Source organism: Falco peregrinus, chromosome 1, assembly GCF_023634155.1.
Source record: "Falco peregrinus isolate bFalPer1 chromosome 1, bFalPer1.pri, whole genome shotgun sequence".
In the NCBI taxonomy this organism is placed as follows: domain Eukaryota; kingdom Metazoa; phylum Chordata; class Aves; order Falconiformes; family Falconidae; genus Falco; species Falco peregrinus.
Window position 1 is genome coordinate 128,364,861 of NC_073721.1, and position 20,199 is coordinate 128,385,059.

The following is a 20,199-nucleotide window of genomic DNA, read 5'->3' on the forward strand; positions in this document are numbered from 1 at the left end:
TGCCAGATGACATTTTTGTTGGCAGTCCTGCCTTGGCCTACAGTAACCCCCTACCTGAAAATGGTGGGTGCTACGTCAGGGCTGCTCGTGAGCGGGGAGCTGATTGCACTATAGCTGTAATTTCAGAAATAAGGTAAACCTAGTGGGCTGACCTGTTGTAGGGGTCTGAGCCTGAAGAACTGCAATGGGCCGTTGTGCTCCAAGCTGTTTGCCAGCTGAGGGGCCAGCACAGGTCCACCAGCTGCATCCAGCCTAGTAGCGCTAGAGGGTAAGCACTAATTCCAAGAGGGGTTCTCTGGTTTGCAGGAATCTGAGGCGGATCCGTAAGTGTCAGCGTGGTCGGGAGCAGCAGGAGAAGGAAGGAAAGGAGGGGAACAGTAAAAAGTCCATGGAGAACGTGGAGAGCTTGGACAAGCTGGAGTGTAAATTCAAACTGAACTCCTATAAGATGGTGTACGTCATCAAATCGGAGGATTACATGTACAGGAGGACCGCTTTGCTGCGAGCTCAGCAGGTAGGAGTGAGTGGAAAGACTGGGGTGGGAAGTTGGTGTTTCCTGGGACCCCCCGCTCCCAAAAGGCAGGTGGGGAGAGTCAGATGAAATGTCCTCGGGGATCCTGATCGGTAATGTTTAGTGGCCTTGGTGTTGCCAGAAGCTACCAGTTGCAGGCACTAAAGATCTCCTGAATGTTCCCAAGGTGTAATCTTTTCTTCTTCTGCCTCCAACTCTCTTCATCCTCCCGCTGGGTACCATACCCTCATTGTTCCCTGTCCCCAAAGTCATGGAGAGCGGGAGCCCTCGGGTCGCAGAGCACAACCAGCAGCTCTGGAAAAGCTGGTTTTGTGGCACGGATGGGAGCAGTGAGGCCACCCATACAGAAAAATCCCCATATATGTTTTTCCAGAGCTCGAAAGCCCTGGATCTAAGGGTCTGTGACATCTCGCATCTTGCAGCCAATGTTTGCGATTGATTGTTTAAATTGGAAGTTGACTTTTTGAAGTGACTCAAATTTGCTTCTGGTTCTGTGTGCCAAAAGTAACTGTTGGGGCAAGGGAAAGGAGGAGAGGGTGACTGGGATAGGTGGGGAGGCAGGGGAGAGCAGATGCAGGAGGCTCTCTGGCGGTTCTTGAGCTGTAGAGGCTGGGGTTTCTTCAAGATGAAAACAGCCTGTGACTCCAGATCAGCCAAATTCAGGAGGATTAGGTTGGAGAAAGCTGATCTGGTCTTCTGAACACTTTGACATTCAGTTACTTTTCTCATCCCATGGGAAAATTTCCATCCAATAGAGAAAGCCAGAGAGCTTTAACAACAAACTCCAGTTCTAGTCGGGCTATTTAGACTTGAGGTTTTAAATACTTTACTGTAATTTTACTACAATCTATTTAAAACACAACGTTGAAGAGCTTATAGTGCCATTGCTTACAATGCCAGAATGTAAAAGAAAGTGAAACCTGCCAGGTTCTGGCAAAAGTCACTGACTTAAGCAACTAGAAGCAGAGGTGCCTGAGAGGCTCTGTCAGCAGTAGTCTCTTCTGTGGCTGCAGACGTTTTCAGTTTATTAAATTAATTGCTTTTCTGAGCAAACTACTGACCACTGAGAAAATTCATGGGGAGCTGAGGGAGCGGGAGAGGTGCGTGCTGCTTCCTGCCTAGTAAATCATCCTTCACAGCTCTGTTTTAGTCACGTATTTAGAATCATGAAACAATACTTCCCATCTGTTTCTTGCTGATGAAATACAAATAATGGCTTTATTTAATTAGTTGTAAAGTAATTTTGTTAAACTTGCATTCACATCAGATGAAAGTGGTTTGTCTCGGTACTGCCTCTTTGAAAAGCTGGTACAGAGGATTTTGATTGAATTCCATGTAGTCCATTCAGCTGGCACAAATCTCCAGGAGAAGCAATCTCATAAACAGGATACTATGTGCCAGTGGTTTTCACAGAGAATCTGAACATAAGTCAAATTATTGAACTGTCAAATATATAGCACACAGCATAGCCCCTTGGTTACTGCAGTACACCGAAGGAGCTGCATAAGCTACACTGAACTACAAATCTGTTGGATTTAACAGTTAACACTGAGCAGTCAGTCCTTGGGAGAACAAAGCAAATATAAATAAGTTTTAATGTCGAGGTTTAATTGTATTTGCTGGTTTTAGTTATGATTGTAGTCATAGCTTTCAAGCCATGGCTTTAAACCGTTTCTCCTGGATTTTACATTCCTTAAGCAGATGATGCTCTTACTCAAAACTGTGTGCAGTTTTTCCTCTCCTCGTGCTTCTGTTAAGCCAGGGGTTGTCAAACCTTTCAGACCTGACCAGGCTCTTAATTTTCCATAGCAGCTGGGTCCCCCGAGGTGTGTAAAGCATGTTGAGCTTGTTCTCTCCTGGGGCTGTGTCCCTTCATGGCAGGCTGGAGGCAGACCCCGAGGGCTAGGGAGAGCAGGGCTTGCCTGGTCTGGGGTCTGCCTTGGCTCCTGGCTGCTTGAGGAGGAGGAGGAGGTGGCATTTTTTGGGTGATGCAGAAGAGCCTCCATGCTGGGCACGCAGCTCTGGGGCTCCCATGTGGTATGGTTTGTGTCCCCAGCCTGAGAGCTGCTGTATTAAACCAAGAGTATAAACCTTTTGGTATTTCTCAGTTCATTTTGACACTGCAAGAGAGGAGACCCAGGGGCCTTTATCAGAGCTTTTCCTCTGTTGTTAGCAAGGGCTGGTGCCTGGTACTGATTCCCCCTGCTTGTTGATCTGCTGGTTGTGTCGGCTGGTAGCTGAGCTTTGTGTGATGCTGCGGTTTGGGGGCCAAAGCCACTTTTTTCTAACACCTCTTCCTATTTCTGTAGTCCCATGAAAGAGTGAGCAAGCGGCTGCACCAGCGGTTCCAGGCCTGGGTGGACAAATGGACCAAGGAGCATGTGCCCCGTGAAATGGCAGCTGAGACAAACAAGTGGCTAATGGGCGAAGGGTTGGAGGGCTTAGTGCCCTGCACCACCACCTGTGACACAGAGACCCTGCACTTTGTGAGCATTAACAAGTACCGCGTCAAATATGGCACGATATTCAAGACACCGTAAAACTCCCCCGGGGCGAGGGAAGAGCCCAGGAGATGTGTGTGTGTGTGCGCGCATCAAGGAAAGGAGGAAGATGCCTTTCTCCCCTCACTGTGTATCTCCGTAACATGGCCACTTGACTAGTGCGTGGCTGGTACAGCCTGTCACCAGCGGGATTCCCTGCCGGGATGCGAACCTCCACTGGGACCGCCGGGCCGCTGGGCTGGCACGCGTCCCCTGAGGGCAGGAAGGACCCTTCTCTGAACTGAGCCATCCCAGAGAAACACAACGAGCTCGTACACACCAGCAGTGTTGAGGCTTTGACTCCCTGGAGGCCCTGAGCGGCGAGGGAAGAGAACCGGAGGCTCTCCACGACCAGACCGCTTGGATGTGTCCCGAAATCCCCAGGTGCCTGTCGCGACCGGATTCTCCTCCCGGCACACTGCTGCCAGCCGGCCGGGCTCCTGCGCGGGGCCGTGGGGCAGCCCGGCGCCACTCACGGAGCGGACCCTGGACCCTGGGCTCCTCTCGTCTCCCTCTCCTCCCTCCCAGGCTGGACTCACCCCGTGCAGATCGGTCTGTCCTTTCTAGTGCCAGTGGAACTGTTGGGTTTTTTTTTTCGTTTGGTTGTTTTTGTTTTGGGTTTTGTTTTTTTTTGTACCTGCTTGTTTACTAGTCTCTCCTAGTGCCATGCACCAGCTTTTCACACACATGTACGTACACACACACAACCGAGAACAACACAGTTTTAACATGTTCCCCTCCTTTTTGTAAATAAATGTACAAATTGTCAATTTTTTGGGGGTTTTTTGCTTGTTTTGTTGTTTTGGTTTTTTTTTTTATTAAAGGAAGTATGCTTGATGTGCTAGCATAACTGTACTAGCTTCTTGTGTACCATAGTACCAGGTGGCTTGAGAATTAGTACCGACAGACCGACGGAGACATTTATTACACTTTTTACCAAAGGGAGTTATCATTGTAGTGCTTTTGTGTGGAAACTTTTTTCTCCTTTTTTTGTAAATAAAAATAATGTCTTTGTTCTTAACTGGAGGAAGACACTCGCTCACCCACAGCCCTGTTCCTGGTCTGAAAGGCACCGTGCAGCATGCAGTTTTGGGGGTGGGGGGTGGGGGGGCACATCTGACCATTTTATATGATTGGCTTCACAATCTGAGAGGAAAAAGCAGAGGCAGCGCGTGCATTTTGCGGTTAACACAACCGAGGTATAAGCAGCCTGTTAAGATATATAAATATATAGTATATAATTTAAATTTTTTTTAATTTTTGTTTTTCCCGGTGGGTAATTTTTATCCACCTAGTCTTCCAGCTCCAAGGACCTTCGCTTTTGGGAAGTGTTGCTGAGCTACTTAGCTGGGGTTGATTGTGCTGATGTATTTTTCCCTCTCAGTGTTGGAGAAAACATCACCTGAAGTACCAAACCAGTATTTGATAGAGCTGCTCTGCGTGTGTGTTTCTGTGCGTGCGTGCGTGCAAGAGAAAGGCGAGGGGGTGGGACGGGTCTCAGTGAATTTCACTAGTGAAATCCACATATGAGATATATATTTTTTTAAGTATAGAAGTTTAGCGCTGGCAGATATTTAAAACACGGGGGAAGATTCAGATTTAAAAAAAAAAAAAAAAAAAAAAAAGAAGTCGGCATGGACTTCGTAAGCCACGACAGACACAACTGCACTGTCTCTCCTCCTCAAAGGAGGCAGCTTTCCTTGCACAAACCCTTGCTGCCAGTCCTAAGCACCCAACACGGGTTCTGTCGTCCCTGGCTGGGGGAGCCGTGAGCAGGGCTTTGCCGCTGCTTGAACCTCTCCCAGGGATTTACGGTTTATTTTATTTTTTTCCGAGACAGCAGGTCATCTCCTCCCGGCACTTGGGACGCCAGCCCTTTCCAGAGGCAGGGAGCTGGGGAGAGGCTGGGGAGGGGGACGCGTGCCTTGCCAGCCGGGGGAAGCGTGCGGCCTGAGGGGCCACTGCGCGGCAGGCAGAGCCTGAACCTGAACGGGAACCTCCTATGGAGAGAGGGAAAGGGAAGAGCCCAGCGGGGAATACTGACGGTTTGCCAGCAATAAGTTACCCATCTCGTTCCTCCTCTGCTGTCACAGGCAGGAAGGGGCTCTTGCGTGTCCTCTTCCATTGCAAAGGTTCCATGCGTGCTCCCCCTGCTCTCTATACCGTCCCCCCGCCCCCTTTTTTTTTTCCCTGTTGTATGCTCAAGGTGATCTGGAAGTGAAAATCTTGGGTGATTTAGACTTTTGACCAGCTTGGAGGTAACAGCTGCTGCTGCTGCTTGGTGGGTGTCTTGTCCCAGGAGCCTGTGCCTGCATGTCACTGAGCGTGGGGGGCTGGCGCGGACCCCCGGGACACGCCAGGGGAGCACCTCTGCCTGCGGCCGGCACCCCAGCTCTGCGCCCGCCTGTACAAAAGCAGAGGTTTGGGGGTTGGGGTTTTTTTTTCTTTTTCTTCTTTTTATTTGAACTTGCTTTTTGTATTCTGTAACGTGATCCTCGGCCCACAATCCATGTGATTTCTATACAAATGTTGTAAACTTGACTGTAGTGCAGTATTTCCATTAAAATATCAGGGCTACTCGCTGTGTACAGATTCTTCCTTCCCGATCCCGTACCACGGCACTTTGGGGCGGTTCTGAGGGGAAAAGGGGGTCGGGAGGACGAGAGGAGGCCGCAGAGCCTCGGCCGTGAGAGGCCAGCTGCCTCCGGCTTCCCGCCCGTGCCCCGGCGCGGGCCGCGGGGCGGCGGCGGCGCTTCTCCTCAGAGGGGCGGCGGGCGGTAACGGGCGGCGCTTCGCCTCGGGCGGGGCGGCAGCTTCGCGCCCGCCGCAGCCAGGAGCGAGCGAGGTCGCTACGGGGCGCAGGCCGGGCCCTGGCACCCGGGGAGGCCGCGGGCGGCCGGCCCCGGCCCGCTGCCGGGACAGGCCCTGGGGACGGGACCCCGGCGGGAGATGGCGGGGGGGGCGGTGTGTGTGGAAGGGGCCGCGCATGCGCAGGGCGGCCCGGCCCGGCCGCCATGGCCGCCATGAAGCACCGGCGCACGGCGCTGGAGCGGGTGGAGAAGTTCCTCTCCGAGACCTACTTCACCGACTGCAACCTGCGGGGCAGGTGGGCGTCTGTCGGGGGGTGTGTGTGTCGGTGTGTGTGTCAGTGTGTCTGTGTGGGGTATATGTGAGGGGGGTGGAGGGGGTGTGTGGGGGGTGGGGGGTGGGCTGTGGTGGGGGGTGTGTGGGGTTATGTTGTGTGTGGGGTGTGTGGCTGTGTGGTGGGGGGCGTGGGACGTGTGTGTGCGTGTCTGTGCATGCATGTCTGTGTCTGTCTGTGTGCCCCCCACCTGCACCGCAGGGCTGCGGGGTCTTGAGGGGGCTCAGTGAAAAAGCAGACATACACCCCCACCCCACACACACACCTTGGCCAGCCTGAAGCCCTGCCTTGGGGCGCCACTGGCACGGCCGCCTCTGCCCCCCAGCCCTCCTTGGCAGGGAGGGGGGATGCTGCTGGCAGCCCCACTCCAGCAGGCCCCCTCTGCGGGGCAGATTATTACTCTGTTCAGTTAATACTGTGAGGGTATTAAGTAGTAGCAGAGTGGCACAGCCGTGCTGGGAAAGCAGGGTGCTCCCTGTCCCCAACCCCAGACAGGTTCCCCGCAATGCTGAGCTTATTAATCGTGTCCTGGCCATCTCTGTCCACAGGCTTTTTGGGGATCGCTGTCCGCCAGTGTCACTCTCCTGCTTCCAGACCCCCCAGCGCATCCCATACTATGAGGCTGTCAGGCAGGAATTCAGACCAGCTAAAGTGGGAGACTCCTTCGGGCCCACGTGAGTACCAGGTTTCAGTGGTGCCATGTCCATGGTGGGACTTGAGCTTGCGTCTTAGATTTGTGTGTGTGAATCCTCACGAGCTCTCACTGGTGAAGAAATGAGATGATAATCCTCTCCCCTGTTGTGTGCTTTGGGTAGAAGGTGTCTGCCCAGAAAGCGTTAGGGAGATTTCATGAGGAAACAGAGAGAGATGTGTGTTTTTCCAAGGACTGAAGAGCGAAGTTCATCAATCTTTACTACTGAGAGCTCATGTTCATAGTCATGGTTGTGACCTTGACGCTTGCTTCTGCATGGGATCTGTATGCTTTATCAGGGCTGGGAGAAGATTGGGGTTTTTTTCCCAGCAGCTGTCAAAGACATGATGCTACTGTCTGTTTCTCTGGGGTCCCAGAAGAGGCTGGGTTGTGGCCAGCACCACGGGGTTTGTGTGCTGCCTTCTAAGCTTCCTCACCCACTGGGGCTGCCGTGCCTCCTCACTGCCTGGGCAAGAGCCTGCCCTGGGGGTTAGGGCCAATCAGAAGGGTCACAAGTCCAGGCATATTGATAAACTGCCCTGCCCCAGCATGATTCAGTTCCTAGTGTTCCCTGGGTTCACTGTCGTGGGATTGCTGTGGGGCTGGAGGAACAGTTCTCCAGTCCCTGTCAGCTTGAAAGAGCACCTCACCCCACTCCGCTTGGCTTTTAACTTGCTGTCAAATCTCTAACCTTCAACAAGGACCGACAACAGTGGGTGCCACAAGTTAGAAGTTTTGCTTGGTGAAAGAGTGACTGGTTGGGTCAGCTCACAGCGAGGGGAAAGCCCAGTGAATTTACGTGGCACAGAACAAGGCTGGCCTGTGCAGGTGCTGTGTGCTGCTTAAACTGAAGATGTGTCCCAGCCAGTGGTACTGGGAGCCACCTCCAGACTACGCCGTGTCTGGGGGGTTAGGTTAAAGCAGGCCTGAACGGACAGGTAGCATCGTTACGTTTGAATTCCATCACACATGTGTGCTGTCCCTGCTCTGCTGTTTCCACGGAGGCTCTGAGGAAGTGTGGTTTCCCTTGGGAGATGGTCTCGCTGAGGTTGAGGGCTGAAGTTGCTGCCTGCTCTGTTCCAGGTGGGAGACATGCTGGTTTAAGGTGGAGCTGAGCATCCCCCCAGCATGGGCAGGGCGGGAAGTGCACTTCGTCTGGGAGAGTGATGGAGAGGGCATGGTGTGGCGAGATGCCCAGCCTGTCCAGGTAAGGAGCTGTGGGTCAGCAGTGTGCCAGCTGTGCCAGGTGCTCTGCTACGTACAGAGTGGTTCTATCCCTCAGCTCTCTGCAGTGAGGCAGTAGAAGAAGCCCCCTCCTGCTTGCTGTGTGCTCTTCGGAGGAACGCCTGTGCGTGTTGGGGGGTGTAAAATAACATGTGGACTGACAGGAGAGAGGCAAGAACAGTTGGAGGTCTAGACAGAGTGGTCACAAAGAAAAACAGAAGGGGGATATGTGGTTGTAGAGTTGTTTAGCTTCAAGTGGTAATCTCCAAGGCAATAGGAGAGCTGTCTTTAAATATAGGAAAAACTGCTGTGCAGAGAAAGGCAGTGCTTGTGACGAGTCCGATGCATGGGGTGGGAGAGAGGACTGCTCTCACAGTTTGCATGCTGTGCTGTCAGACTGCAGAGGGTCTGTGGGCTATTTCCAAAGTCTGGCCCAGAAATGCAAGCCTGCTGGTGGTGGGTTTGAGTCTGTTTTCAAGAGTTTGCCCCCTACCAGGAGTTAAAATTCCAGTCTGCAAACCAGTAACAGCTGAAAGTCCCTTGCTTAGGTGTTAGCAAATCTGTCTTGGAAGAAGGATAGGCAAGCATTGGGCCTGAGATGTGAATCTCCACTGCTTCAAGAGCAGTGGGACAGGTTCTTGTCACACATGTCAGCTTTACTCCTGCTTTGGGGTGGTGGAAAGATGTAGGTGACCTTTTGCAGCCCTGCCCTGCTCTGTGGTGGTGCCTGCAGGGTTTGTGTTGTGGAGCAGCACCAGTTTCCATGCTCTTGTGGGAAGCATTGTCCCACGCCACGTGGGACCAGGCTCCTCCATCCATCTGGGCTTTGGAGTGTCTTGTCCTGCCCATCCAGCCCGCTGTTGTGGACCTCTGAAGACATGTTAAATGTGCCATCTTCCCATGCAGGGTTTGACTAAGGAAGGTGAGAAGACCAGCTACGTCCTGACAAGCAGCCTGAAAGAGATGGAACCCCACAGGTGGGTAGTTAGCCTAGCTGGACCCCTGCCCACTGCTGGGGGAGCTTGCCATTGTTTGAAGCCAAGAGGCTGGGGTGAGGCATCCTTGTCTGCATCCTGGTGCTCTGAAAAGTGTCTGGCATTGAGAAGCTCTGTCCTTTGTTCAGGCTGGGTTGGTCATGCCACGGGGAGGAGAATGGACTTTCCTGGCCGATTGCTTGTGACCTGTCCCTGATGGTTTCCTTTTGATTGCCACAGTCTGACACTGTACGTGGAACTGGCCTGCAACGGTCTCTTCGGGGCCGGCAAGGGCAGTATGATCGCCCCTCCAGACCCTGACAGGAGGTTCACTCTGAGCAAGGCTGAGCTTGTCGTCTTCAACAGAGATGTCCATGAACTGCTGGTGGATCTGGAAGTACTGCTGGACATGGCCCAGGTCTGCAAACTTCTTCTCTTCCCTTCTCTCACCCTTTCCACCTCCTTCCACAACTTCATTTTATCTCCTCCTCCCGCCATTCCATGACCTATCTCCTCGCACCAGGAGGCCCTGCAGGAGCAAATGTTTGCTGCTGCTGCTGCTTTAGCACAATTGGTGTTGCCTAGAGTAGGAGAAAACTGAACAGGGAGAAGCCACAGGTGGTTTTTCATCCACTTTCTGCTTCAAGGCAGGATCTGTTGGACCAGATCCCCCTGGGATGGGTGTATGTGTAACCTGGCTTTAGAAGGTACATGAGCAAAGACATGCGGTTATGTCTGTGAAGCAGGGATACAGTGTTTACCTGGCAGTGCTGGCAGTCAGATGTTGGAAGGAGGTAGCAGGTTCTCCCTGAGGCAGGTGGCATCCGAGCTGGTACAGAGAGCTGCTTTACCAGAGGATGTGCTGAGCTCAGTGTCAAGCTGTTAATCCCTCCCAACCCCAGCTCCTCGGGGAGGAAAACCAGAGAAGTTTCCAGGCACTGTACACTGCCAACCAGATGGTCAACGTGTGTGACGTTACGGACCCCTCCACCTTCCCTGCTGCCCGTGATCTGGCTGCAGTGATCTTCAGCCAGAGGAACGGCGAGAGCCAGCACACCATCCATGCAATGGGTCACTGCCACATTGACTCTGGTGAGAGCAGCACAGTGCTCCCTCTCTGCTGACCTGGAGGCAAAGGCGTGCTGCCCCTGGGCTCCAGACACTGGGTACTGTGCCCTGAGGGAAGGGGACCTCTGTGCTGCCATACAGCTGGTCTGTCACCAAAGCAGGGGAGCGTGTGTCCGGCTCTTGCTGTGTCATTTGGAGCTCTGATGGGGCTGGTGATGAGGGATGAATGACAGACTGCTGCCTTCCACCTGTTGGACTTCACCCCTCGATTTTCAGTCCCTGGAGAGGGGTGAAGTCTCAACATGCACCAGGAGAAGCGGGAGCTGGAGGCCCCAGGCTGTGTTGCTGTCAGGCACTTAGCCAGAGGACAGAATTTTGCTCTAGCATTTTCCCCAGCTAACCTGTGAAAGGCAGCACAGCCACATTCCCAAAGGAGCTTGTGCTGAGTAATAACAGCAGTGGGGCCATGCCTTCCCTGCAGCCTGGCTGTGGCCGTATGAGGAGACCATCCGCAAGTGCGCTCGGAGCTGGGTCACGGTGGTCCATCTGATGGAGTGCAATCCAGAGCTCACCTTCGCCTGCTCCCAGGTGAGTGATCTGCCTCTGGGGGCCTCTTCTGCTCAGGGCATGTGGCTTCTCCAGCATGACTGAAAGCAAGATGGGAGACGGGTACCAGGAGTGTCCTGTGTGGTTGCAAAGAGGAGGGACATCGATGTGGAGCAATGTGGTGGGAGCTGAGGCTGATCTCTCTGCTCTGGCAGGCGCAGCAGTTTGAGTGGGTGCGGAGCTGGTACCCTGGGCTCTACGCACAGATTCAGGACTTTGTGGCGAAGGGGCAGTTCATTCCTGTCGGAGGCACCTGGGTGGAAATGGTGAGAAGCACGGTGAGCCTGGCTCGCCAAACCTTCCCTTCGGCATCCCTCTGGGACCGGTCCTGACACTGAAGGGGGAGAGCAGAGCCTTTGCTGAGCCTGTCTGGTTGGTGATGGTCTCCGGGCCCAGAAAACAGCAGCTGTCTGCAGTGTCTAGCCTAGCAAAAATACCATCCCTATCCCAAATCTTCTCATTCCTTGAGAAAGGAGTTTTGATCTGGACTGGCTGAGCTCTGTTCCTCCGTTCACCCTCTGCTGAGCTCTGTTCACATCCTCCCCATGATCTACCAGGCCAGGATGACGGTGGGTGGGAAGGAAGCGTTCGCAAGAGCTCCCCTTCCCTGGTGCCTGGCTTGCCCCATGGACTCCCTGTGCTTTCTCCCCAGGATGGGAACCTGCCGAGTGGGGAGTCCATGGTGCGGCAGTTCCTCCAGGGACAGCGGTTCTTCCAGGAGCAGTTTGGCCGAATCTGCTCAGAGGTACTTGCTCTTTTCCAGCATACCTTCCTTGCACCCATCTCCTTCCACTCTTGCTGTGCCTATTTCTCTCTGCTTTTTCCTTCCAGAGACAATGTTCAGGTGCCTCACATCGGCCTGCTTTTTGCAGTTAAAACTGTGATGAAAAAATACTTAATCCCCCACGTATCATGGCAGTTAGCACAGCCCCAGGCCTTAGTTACATTGCCTGTAGGTCCCTGGCAGGCCTCTAGAATTGCTCTTTGCCTTCAGCAGCATGTCTTCAGCTCCGTCTGCAAGAAGGGCTCGGAGCCTGACTATCAGTCAAGGAGCCCTGCATGAGCTCAGGCTGTGGTTTGTGGCCAGTGTGACTCAGTGTGTCTCTCCCCTTCTGCTACTGTCACCTCTGCTCCCAGTTCTGGCTGCCAGACACATTTGGATACTCGGCCCAGCTGCCCCAGCTGATGCGTGGATGTGGGATCAGGCGGTTCCTCACACAGAAGCTCAGCTGGAACCTGGTGAACGCCTTCCCGGTGAGCTGTGCTTCCCTTCTTCCCAGGGAATGGACTTGCGGTTACTGGAGTCTGTCTGCATGGCTGGACCTGTTGGTTCCCCAGGTCAAGCCAGTCCTTCAGCTCAGCTGACACAGGTTCTTGTTCCAGAAGCCACCAGTTTATGGTGGTGACAATGTTCTGTCAGGCTTTAGGGGGAGGAGGGGTATGGTTAGAGATCCCAGCTGGGCCCCTGGCCAGCAGATTCCTTCTGCTTCCGGATAGGCAGCTGTGACTCACATGCAGGTCTAACAAGACAGCAAACCCAGCCTCTCCTCTGCTGTCCCCTGGCTTTGTGGCTTTCCCCGTTCTTGTGTAACTGTCTCCTTGCACTGATCTGTCAGGGCATCCTGCAACCCCATGGAGAGAAAGTGAAGGCCCGGTTTGAATCCTCAGGGCTGTCAGGTGCCTGTCCACTGTGCGCTTCCCTGGTGACAAAGGGCTGGGCTTTGTGTGTTTGACAGGGCTTGCAAGGAAGCTTGGGCTTTTAGTGTACGAATTCTGTGCTGATGTGGTTGAAGTGGGCCCTCCACACTCATTTGTGTGGGATATGAGTTTGGGAGCCTTGAAACACTGAACTAAGGGTGAATTTATCTCTTTCTGGTACCAGTGTAACCAGAGATTTCCTTTTGGGAACTCCTGGGAGCAGTGGGGCTGTGCTTTAGCATTTTGGCACTGTGTGGTACAGGGGGACTGTATGAGACACCATGCTTTCCTTTGGCCCCTCCAGCATCACACCTTTTTCTGGGAAGGCATTGATGGTTCCCGAGTCCTGACCCATTTCCCCCCTGGTGACTCCTATGGGATGCACGGGCGAGTGGAGGAGGTGAGTGAGGTTGCCAGACCTGCATGCGAAGTGCAATGCCAGCCCCTTAGGGCCAGAGCTGAGGCTCCTAGGAGAGGGCACTGCCTGGGAAGGGAGCAGGAATAGCTGGCAGCGTTACTGGACAAAGGCTGTTAGGGTGCCTGGCAGTCAGTTGCCTGCCTCTGAGATGGGTCCGTGTCTGATTTTGGCTGGGGAAGAGGGGCAGGCAGGACTGGGCTTTGCACCCTAAAGGCTGACCTGGCTTTTTTGCGTGGAGCTGTGGGAGCTGGGGCTGGGCACCAGGGGATTGTAGCTGTCCAGAAATCCCTCTAGATGCTGAAAACAGTGAAGAACAACAAAGACAAAGGACGTGTGAACCACAGTGCTTTCCTCTTTGGCTTTGGAGATGGAGGAGGGGGTCCCACGCAGAAGATGCTGGACAGGATGAAAAGAATGAGTGACACAGACGGGCTGCCAAGGTGAGAGGAGAGCTCCCTTCCTCCCTCCTTGCAGGAGCATTTGTTTTGAGCCAAGCCTGGCCTTCAGCAGTGCCAAAAGAAAAGATGTGTGAAGGGGGGAGCAGAGGGCTGGGAAGAATTGTCAGGGAGACAGTCTCTCCATCACCAAGAGCTGTAAGAACAAGTACACAGGGCAGCCTTGGACTGCTTGTGAGCCCTTGGTAGAGCCGTGGGGTGAGTGGCCAGCACAGTAGTCCCTGCCTGGGGAATGTCCGGATCTCCATGGCAGGCAGCAAGAGTAGTGTGGAGCGGGAGAGGGGTAGGAGGAGGTTGAGGGGAACACTGTGATTGTGTTGGCGTTTCTGAGGCCTTGGTTCTGGGACTGTCACCCTTCTGGTCGGGATGCACCATTAGCCGTATCACAGGCTTTTCCCCTGGCTCATCACTGTTTGTGCGTCTCTCCTGCAGGGTTCAGATCTCCACTCCTGACCGACTCTTTTCCGCCCTGGAGAAGGAGTCATCGCAGCTGTGCACCTGGGTGGGAGAGCTCTTCCTTGAGCTGCACAATGGCACGTACACCACCCAGGCTCAGGTGAGTGTGCACAGCGTGGGGGTAGCGGTCTCCCTCGCCCCCGGGCAAGGTGGCCATTAGCTCTTTTCACTACTGCTCAGGTGGCTCCAGGGCTCGGACAGTGCCCTTTAGGCCTCAACAGTGGGACTCCAAAAGGCAGATCTATTGTCAGATTTTCTTCGAGGGATGAGAAGAAAGCCTGGGACACAGCAGGGCCCCTTGAGTCAACAGCTGCCATATCCTCCGCCTTAGCAGATAGTTGCAGAGCTTGGGTGAAGAAGAAGGGGAGGGAGGTGGGAACAGAGACAGGGAAGGCTGTGTCCTGTGCTGGGAGTTTCAGTTTGGTCTGTGGCAAAAAATAACTCGCTGGTGATGGTGAACTCATGACAAATAACCAATCTTCCTGCACTGGAGCTGGGCTTTTGCTGCTGGTGTGAGAGGTCCACTCCCAGCTACCAATTTCCTAAACATCTTCCTTCTCTCCTTACTTTGACACCAGATAAAGAAGGGGAATCGGGAGTGTGAGCGAATACTCCATGATGTTGAAGTAATCAGCACCTTGGCTGTGGCACGGGGCGGTGTGTTCCAGTATCCTGCCAGCGAGCTGCAGCGGCTCTGGAGGTGAGGGCATACAGGAGCACTGATGGTAGCAGGGGAAGGTGTGCTGAGGGCTGAGGACTTCGACGTGAGGGCTGGCTGTTCTTGGGGTACCACTCCCCATCCCCTACAGCTCTTTATGCCTCCTGAATTTCAGTAGAAATCCTTGCTTTCAGTGCACCAAAATTAGCCCGGACCAGTTGGACCGCACTGGTGTGGGCATTTATGGGGGAGCTCAGTGGGCTGATGGTGGGAGATGGTCACTTATCTCTCAGCTCCGTTCAGCTGGAGCCAGAAGGGTGACTGACCACAGCCTGTCTTCGTTTGAACTGCCTCTTAGGGGAGTGGGAGAGCGGTGCGTCGTTAGGGCGTAGGGACCTTTGCAGATTCAGTACTGCAGCGCTGTGTGTACACAACCACTTCCATAAACTGATCTGGGCTCCACCTGAAAAGTGTTTCAGTGCTTTACTTGGTTATCCTGTTGGAAGACAGTTCCAGAGCATCACTACTTTTCTGGCTGGAAGCTTCATTTCCGAGCGAAGCTTATTCCTTGCCAGTTTTGACTTGTCTGGGCTTTTGCAACAATATATCCAGTAGCCCTGAGGGATAAAAAAACCAATAGCTCTTACTCCTCATGGTTGTGGTTTACTAAGATGACAGTTGACAAGTCCTAACATAAAAGGATTTCAAGGATGCTGTGGAAAAAAATGCTTTTCTCAGGTGTTTGCTAACAGGGGGATAAGGAACAGTTACTAAGTTTGTCCATCTTGCAAACAGGGTTTGATAAGCCAGAACAAATCCAGTGCTCTCCTCTGCTTCCTCACCTGGTTTCTGTTCTCTGGTTTAGGTTACTGCTGCTCAACCAATTCCATGATGTTTTACCAGGCAGCTGTATCCAGCTCGTGGTGGAGGATGCCTTGCAATACTATGGAGGTGAGCAGGGAGTTTGGCTAGGAGGGCACTTACCTGCCGGAGCACACTGGGTCCTGCCTGGTGAGGCTGCAGAGGTTTCAGTGCCGATTGCCAGGTGCTATGGGTTGAACCTGTGTTGGCATGTGTCTGTAATAGTGCTAACTGAACAGGGAATTAGCAGGAGAGCCAAGGGATTAAAAAACATCCTGAGTTACTGACAACTCTGCTTGCATGCCAGGATAGACCCCAGCAAAGGTTTGCTCTGGCCTGCCCGCAGGCACATCAGTAGCTTTACGTTATTGTAACGCCACAGTTTTCCAGTTGAGCTGGCGTAGCTCATTGTAATCTTGTAATAACCAAGTTAAGAATAATTATAAATTTAACTACTTACTAATAGATAATAATAATTAATATTAATGATAATTAGTAATTGAATCATAGCTTGGAAGTAGCTAAAGTGTGTGTACATTGCACAGGAGTGCCAGAAACTCTCTCATATGTGAGAAACAGCCTGTCCGGGTCCAACTTGGGCCTTTGTGTTGCTCAGAGATCCGCAGGGTTGGCACGCGGCTGCAGGAGGAAGCAGTGCAGTCCTTCTGCAGGGAACTGCTGCAGCCCGAGGCGGGGAGCGCCGAGGGCACCCTTGTGTTGAACACTTTGCCCTGGGAACGGACCGAGGTGATCTCCAGGCCTCAGCCAACCGGAACAGAGACTTTAGGTATGTCTAACTTGGGGGTAACTCATGCTTCAGAATTTCTTACATACTCTGCCTCTCCCTGCCCTGGGGAGGCTTTACCGCCTGGTCAAGTGGCTCTTTGCTTTCCAGCTCTGGTGACGGTCCCCAGCATGGGCTATGCTATAGTGAGGGAGCCATTGCTGTCCCCTTCACCCGTGGCAGTGAGGAAGCAGGTATGCACAACAGCAGTCGTCCTCAGGTCTCTGCATCAGAGGTTGACTGGGGAGAAATCTAGGGAATCCAGCACACAGCAAGTCTGCACGCTAGATTTGCAGCTGGGGCACTCAACTCCCGCAGGGGTGGGTCTGTGAAATCTGTTCTGGTACTTTCCTGAAGGAGAATGGCTCCATTGTCATGGAGAATGGGGTGATTACAGCCTGCCTAGACATGATGGGCCATCTGACCTCACTTCAGCTGGTGGGCTCTGCAAGGTATGTCTGTCACCCCGTTAGTTACTGGAACCAGGCTCCTCAAACCTCTCTCAGGTCTTCTTTTCACTGTACGCCCTTCTCCACTGCCAGTTCTTCTTAACGCTGCTGTTTCTCCATTCTGCTTCATTCCAGAGAGTCAGTCCCAGATGGCTGCTATGCCAACCAGTTTGCACTCTTTGATGATGTTCCCCTGTACTGGGATGCTTGGGACGTGATGGACTATCACTTAGAAACGAGGTAGAGGAGCAGTGCTTGCAGCACTTGGATTTTGACTTTGCTCTGAGGTTCTGGCCTCCCTGTCCTAGTTGTAACAAAAGCTGTAACAGAGCATTCGCTCTGGAGAAGTGAGTGCCTGCTGTGTGGGAGGCTGGATTGGGATTTGGGAACCTGGATCTACCGGGCTGAGACCAGCTCTGCCTTTATCCCTTTCTGCAGGAAGCCAGTGACAACGCTGCTGAAGCCTCTGGAAATTACCCTGGCTGGGGGCCTGCGGGGAAGCGCGAGCTTCTCTCTGCAGATTGGGGAAAGCAGCACCTTAATACAGGAGATCATCCTGGATGCGATGTGCCCCTACCTCCGCTTCCTGACCCAGGTCTGGCCAGCAGCTGCAGCGCAATACAAACATCTGTGCTGTGCAGGCAGGGTCCTGGGGACTGAACCTTGTGTCCAAATTATGGTCCCAGTCCTGTTTCTTTTTCTGAAGCCCCTCACTGCCTGTCTTCTGCCTCAGGGGAAGGCGGCCGGAGGCGTGGGGGACCTGAGGGACAAGGGTGGAAGAGAGACCCACCAGTTCATCTGTGTTCAGACTCTAGCGTGATTTTATTGCACCTGGTCTGGCCAGGGCGTGAGCTGGCTGCTGTGCACTGGGGAAGGATACATGCAGCCTCTGCGCCTCAGTCCCCCATGGTGATGTCCTTCTGCTACTGCATTTAGGTTGAGTGGAAGGAGGCCCACAAGTTCCTGAAGGTGGAGTTCCCCGTGCAGGTCCGGAGCACAAATGCCACCTATGAGATCCAGTTTGGACACCTGCAGCGGCCAACGCACTGGAACACATCCTGGGACTGGGCTCGATTTGAGGTGAGAGGAAGGGTGGTCTGGTGCCAGGGCCGAGCTGCTCCTCCCGTGGCGGGGCTGCTTTTGCTCCCAGGCAGTAGCCCCGTGTGGTGAATATGTCCCTTGGTACCTCCCGCAGGTATGGGCTCACAAGTGGCTGGATCTCTCCGAGCATGGCTTCGGGGTGGCACTGCTGAATGACTGCAAATACGGGGCATCAGCCCACAGGAACATCCTCAGCCTCTCACTGTGAGTTAAGGGTTGGGGTGAGGGTGGAGCTGCAGCTGTCACTTTGCCTTCTCAGGTGTCTCTTGGAAGTCGAGGCAATGCCTGGTCCTAAATGATCATAGTAAATAAGGAAATCAGTCTGGTGTTAGTCCAAGTGGCTGGCTGTTGTCTTGAGAACTTTTGGCTGACTTAATTATAGCTGACTAAGATAATGTAATTCTTATGAGTTATGCTCATAGATAATTCAGGAGATAAGATCCACATTTCCACCAAGTAATTTTTCTGTTACTGGCCAAAACACACCCCAAGAGCGGGGAGGCTTAAGGAGAGGGAAGGAACAGCAATATTATGGATGTGTACAAAGCTAAGAAACCATGCATTTCAGTTTGACTCCATCAGCCCCAAGTTTCACAGGAAAACAGCCTTCAGTTATTTTAGTTTCTGGGATTGTCAGGGTCTGTTTGCTGTTGCCAGGAACCAGCAGCATGTTGGTTTCCACCTCGGGGCCCAGCCTCGAGGGAGCTGGGGGAGGCCGTAGTCTTGTCACAGTGCTCCCCTGGCTCTGCACTAGGTGACAGAGGGTGCTGCCGAGACATCAGTCTCACCTACCTCTCGTTGCCTTAGGCTGAGAGCACCCAAGTCCCCCGATGCCACGGCAGACATCACGCATCACCAGTTCACCTACGCCGTGATGCCTCACCTGGGTGAGTGATGGGCAGAGCAGAGCAGGGTGGAGGATGCTGCACTGAGCCTTGGGGCTGTGCCTGTGCAGAGGCTGGCCAGAGGTTCTTGTGTTGCAGGTTCCTTCCAGGATGCCGGTGTGATCCAGCGTGCCTACAACTTGAATTTCCCCCTCCACGTGTTCCCAGCCAGCTCTGCCCAGCGCGAGGCCTGGAGCGCCTTTTCAGTCAGCTCACCTGCGGTTGTGCTGGAGACTGTCAAGCAGGCAAGTCCCCAGGGCAGAAGTGGGGAGGGCAGCAGGTTAAGCTGCTCTCGTTAAGCATGGCTTGCTCTTTCCCCCGTGCTGAGTGGTGGGCAGGCTCAGCTGAGCAGGAGCAGTGATCCCTCTGGTCTTGTGTGTCCCGCTGGGTGAGGACGCCCCTCTCTGCCCACCCAGGTGGGCACTCGCACCAGGGATCGCGGTAGCATCCGCACCTGTACCTGGGTACTGCCGCCACAGTCAGCGCTGCCTCTCCACGGGTCAGGAACGTGCGTGCCTGCAGGCAGAGCCGCTCAGCCACCATTGCTTGGGTCGGGCTGTACCCCGAGGCGTAGGATAGGATGTGCCTGTCCCATTTGTCTGAACCCCCATCTGCACTGTCCCCCACAGTCTGAGGACAGACCTGAAGCTGTGGTGGTTCGGCTGTACGAAGCGCATGGCAGCACGGTTATCGCCTGGCTGCAGACCGCCCTGCCCGTTAAGGAGGCGATGCTGTAAGTCCCCGTGGAGGGCTGGGTGCCTGTGGGGATGGAGATCATTCACTTCAGCTTCACCTGCTGCTTTCTTCCCCAGCTGTGACCTCCTGGAGCAGCCAGTGGGACAGGGCCACCTGCCGCTGGAGCAGCGGGGCATAAGGCTTTCCTTCACACCCTTCCATGTGCTCTCTGTCCTCTTGGTTTTGAGGCAGTGACATCATTCGCCACCCTCGCTGATACACGGCAACCTGGACCAACACCTTGAGCTCAAATCACAGCCTGAGGCTTCCCCAATACCAAGAGCTGTGCAAGGAGGCAGCGGTTCCAGGGAAAGGCAGCGGTTCCAGGGAAAGGCAGTTTCCCCCTCACCTCCCACCCAGCTGTTGGAGAGCAGCACTCAAGAGCACTCATGTTCTTCCGCAAAGGAGGACAGCTGCCCCCTGCCTAGGCAGGGCCGCAGGGCCCGAGTGGGTGCCTGGCTAGCTGAAGCAGGGGTGAAGGTGTGGGACAGGCTTGCTGGCCCTGCACAGGCTCTGCTCCAGCTGCAGGGGCTTTGGGAAGCAGCAGCCTTCCACAGTGGCTCCTGTGTCAGCCTTCACGTTGTCCAGACCCTAGCAACATGTATAGACACACTACAGTCATTCCTTGGTCCCTCTGCTGCCTCTTGCACTGCCCTTGCAGAAGGGAAGCACAAGTAAACAAGAAAATTCTGTGCAAACAAGCTCCAGCCTGTTTTCTTAACTTATTTCCAGATAACTGCACTGGTCTGTCTCCTCCTAGGGGCTCTGTTGTAGCTGCTGCTCTCTTAGTGTCTTCCCCAGCAGGATCTCACTCCTGGGACTGGGGAGGCAAGGATTTTCGGGATAAGGTGGAGGGGAAGCCTGCTCTAGCCCATCTGGGGAACAGCCTGGGCACAGCAGGGTTATCCTTAGTATAAAAAGGT

At 53.9% G+C, this 20,199-nt stretch overlaps 2 protein-coding genes across 6 annotated transcripts in view; both read left to right on the plus strand.

The window, feature by feature from the left end:
- SIN3A (SIN3 transcription regulator family member A) overlaps nucleotides 1-4,114 on the plus strand; it is a 34,879-nt gene extending 30,765 nt beyond the window's left edge. For all 4 annotated transcript variants that reach the window (XM_055818035.1, XM_055818012.1, XM_055818020.1 and 1 more), the window contains exons 20-21: nucleotides 307-514; nucleotides 2,842-4,114. In XM_055818035.1, the coding sequence (XP_055674010.1) occupies nucleotides 307-514; nucleotides 2,842-3,072 (439 nt within the window). In that variant the 3' untranslated portion in view covers nucleotides 3,073-4,114. The remainder of the gene's footprint in view (nucleotides 1-306; nucleotides 515-2,841) is intronic.
- Nucleotides 4,115-6,032: 1,918 nt separating this feature from the next.
- Nucleotides 6,033-19,977, plus strand: MAN2C1 (mannosidase alpha class 2C member 1). Of its 2 annotated transcripts, XM_005239441.4 has the most exons (26): nucleotides 6,033-6,178; nucleotides 6,763-6,888; nucleotides 7,989-8,112; nucleotides 9,036-9,106; nucleotides 9,344-9,521; nucleotides 10,006-10,195; nucleotides 10,653-10,759; nucleotides 10,933-11,043; nucleotides 11,430-11,522; nucleotides 11,915-12,031; nucleotides 12,780-12,875; nucleotides 13,188-13,333; nucleotides 13,781-13,904; nucleotides 14,383-14,504; nucleotides 15,328-15,413; nucleotides 15,940-16,110; nucleotides 16,219-16,301; nucleotides 16,465-16,559; nucleotides 16,692-16,796; nucleotides 16,995-17,151; nucleotides 17,493-17,636; nucleotides 17,752-17,861; nucleotides 18,465-18,544; nucleotides 18,641-18,786; nucleotides 19,171-19,274; nucleotides 19,354-19,977. In XM_005239441.4, exons 1-26 carry the CDS (start codon nucleotides 6,087-6,089, stop codon nucleotides 19,469-19,471), a joined length of 3,096 nt encoding a protein of 1,031 aa, XP_005239498.3. In that variant the 5' UTR covers nucleotides 6,033-6,086; the 3' UTR covers nucleotides 19,472-19,977. The 2 variants fall into 2 exon arrangements, with proteins under 2 accessions (XP_005239498.3, XP_027645314.2); XM_027789513.2 differs by lacking the exon at nucleotides 11,915-12,031.
- Nucleotides 19,978-20,199: the final 222 nt, after the last annotated feature.

Excerpts from the sequence above, each read along its gene's own strand:
- MAN2C1 (XM_005239441.4), top strand. The coding sequence starts at position 6,087 with ATGGCCGCCATGAAGCACCGGCGCACGGCGCTGGAGCGGGTGGAGAAG. Across the intron at positions 18,545-18,640 it reads CGCCGTGATGCCTCACCTGG|GTTCCTTCCAGGATGCCGGT; the intron begins GTGAGTGATGGG and ends CTTGTGTTGCAG. Across the intron at positions 18,787-19,170 it reads TGCTGGAGACTGTCAAGCAG|TCTGAGGACAGACCTGAAGC; the intron begins GCAAGTCCCCAG and ends TGTCCCCCACAG.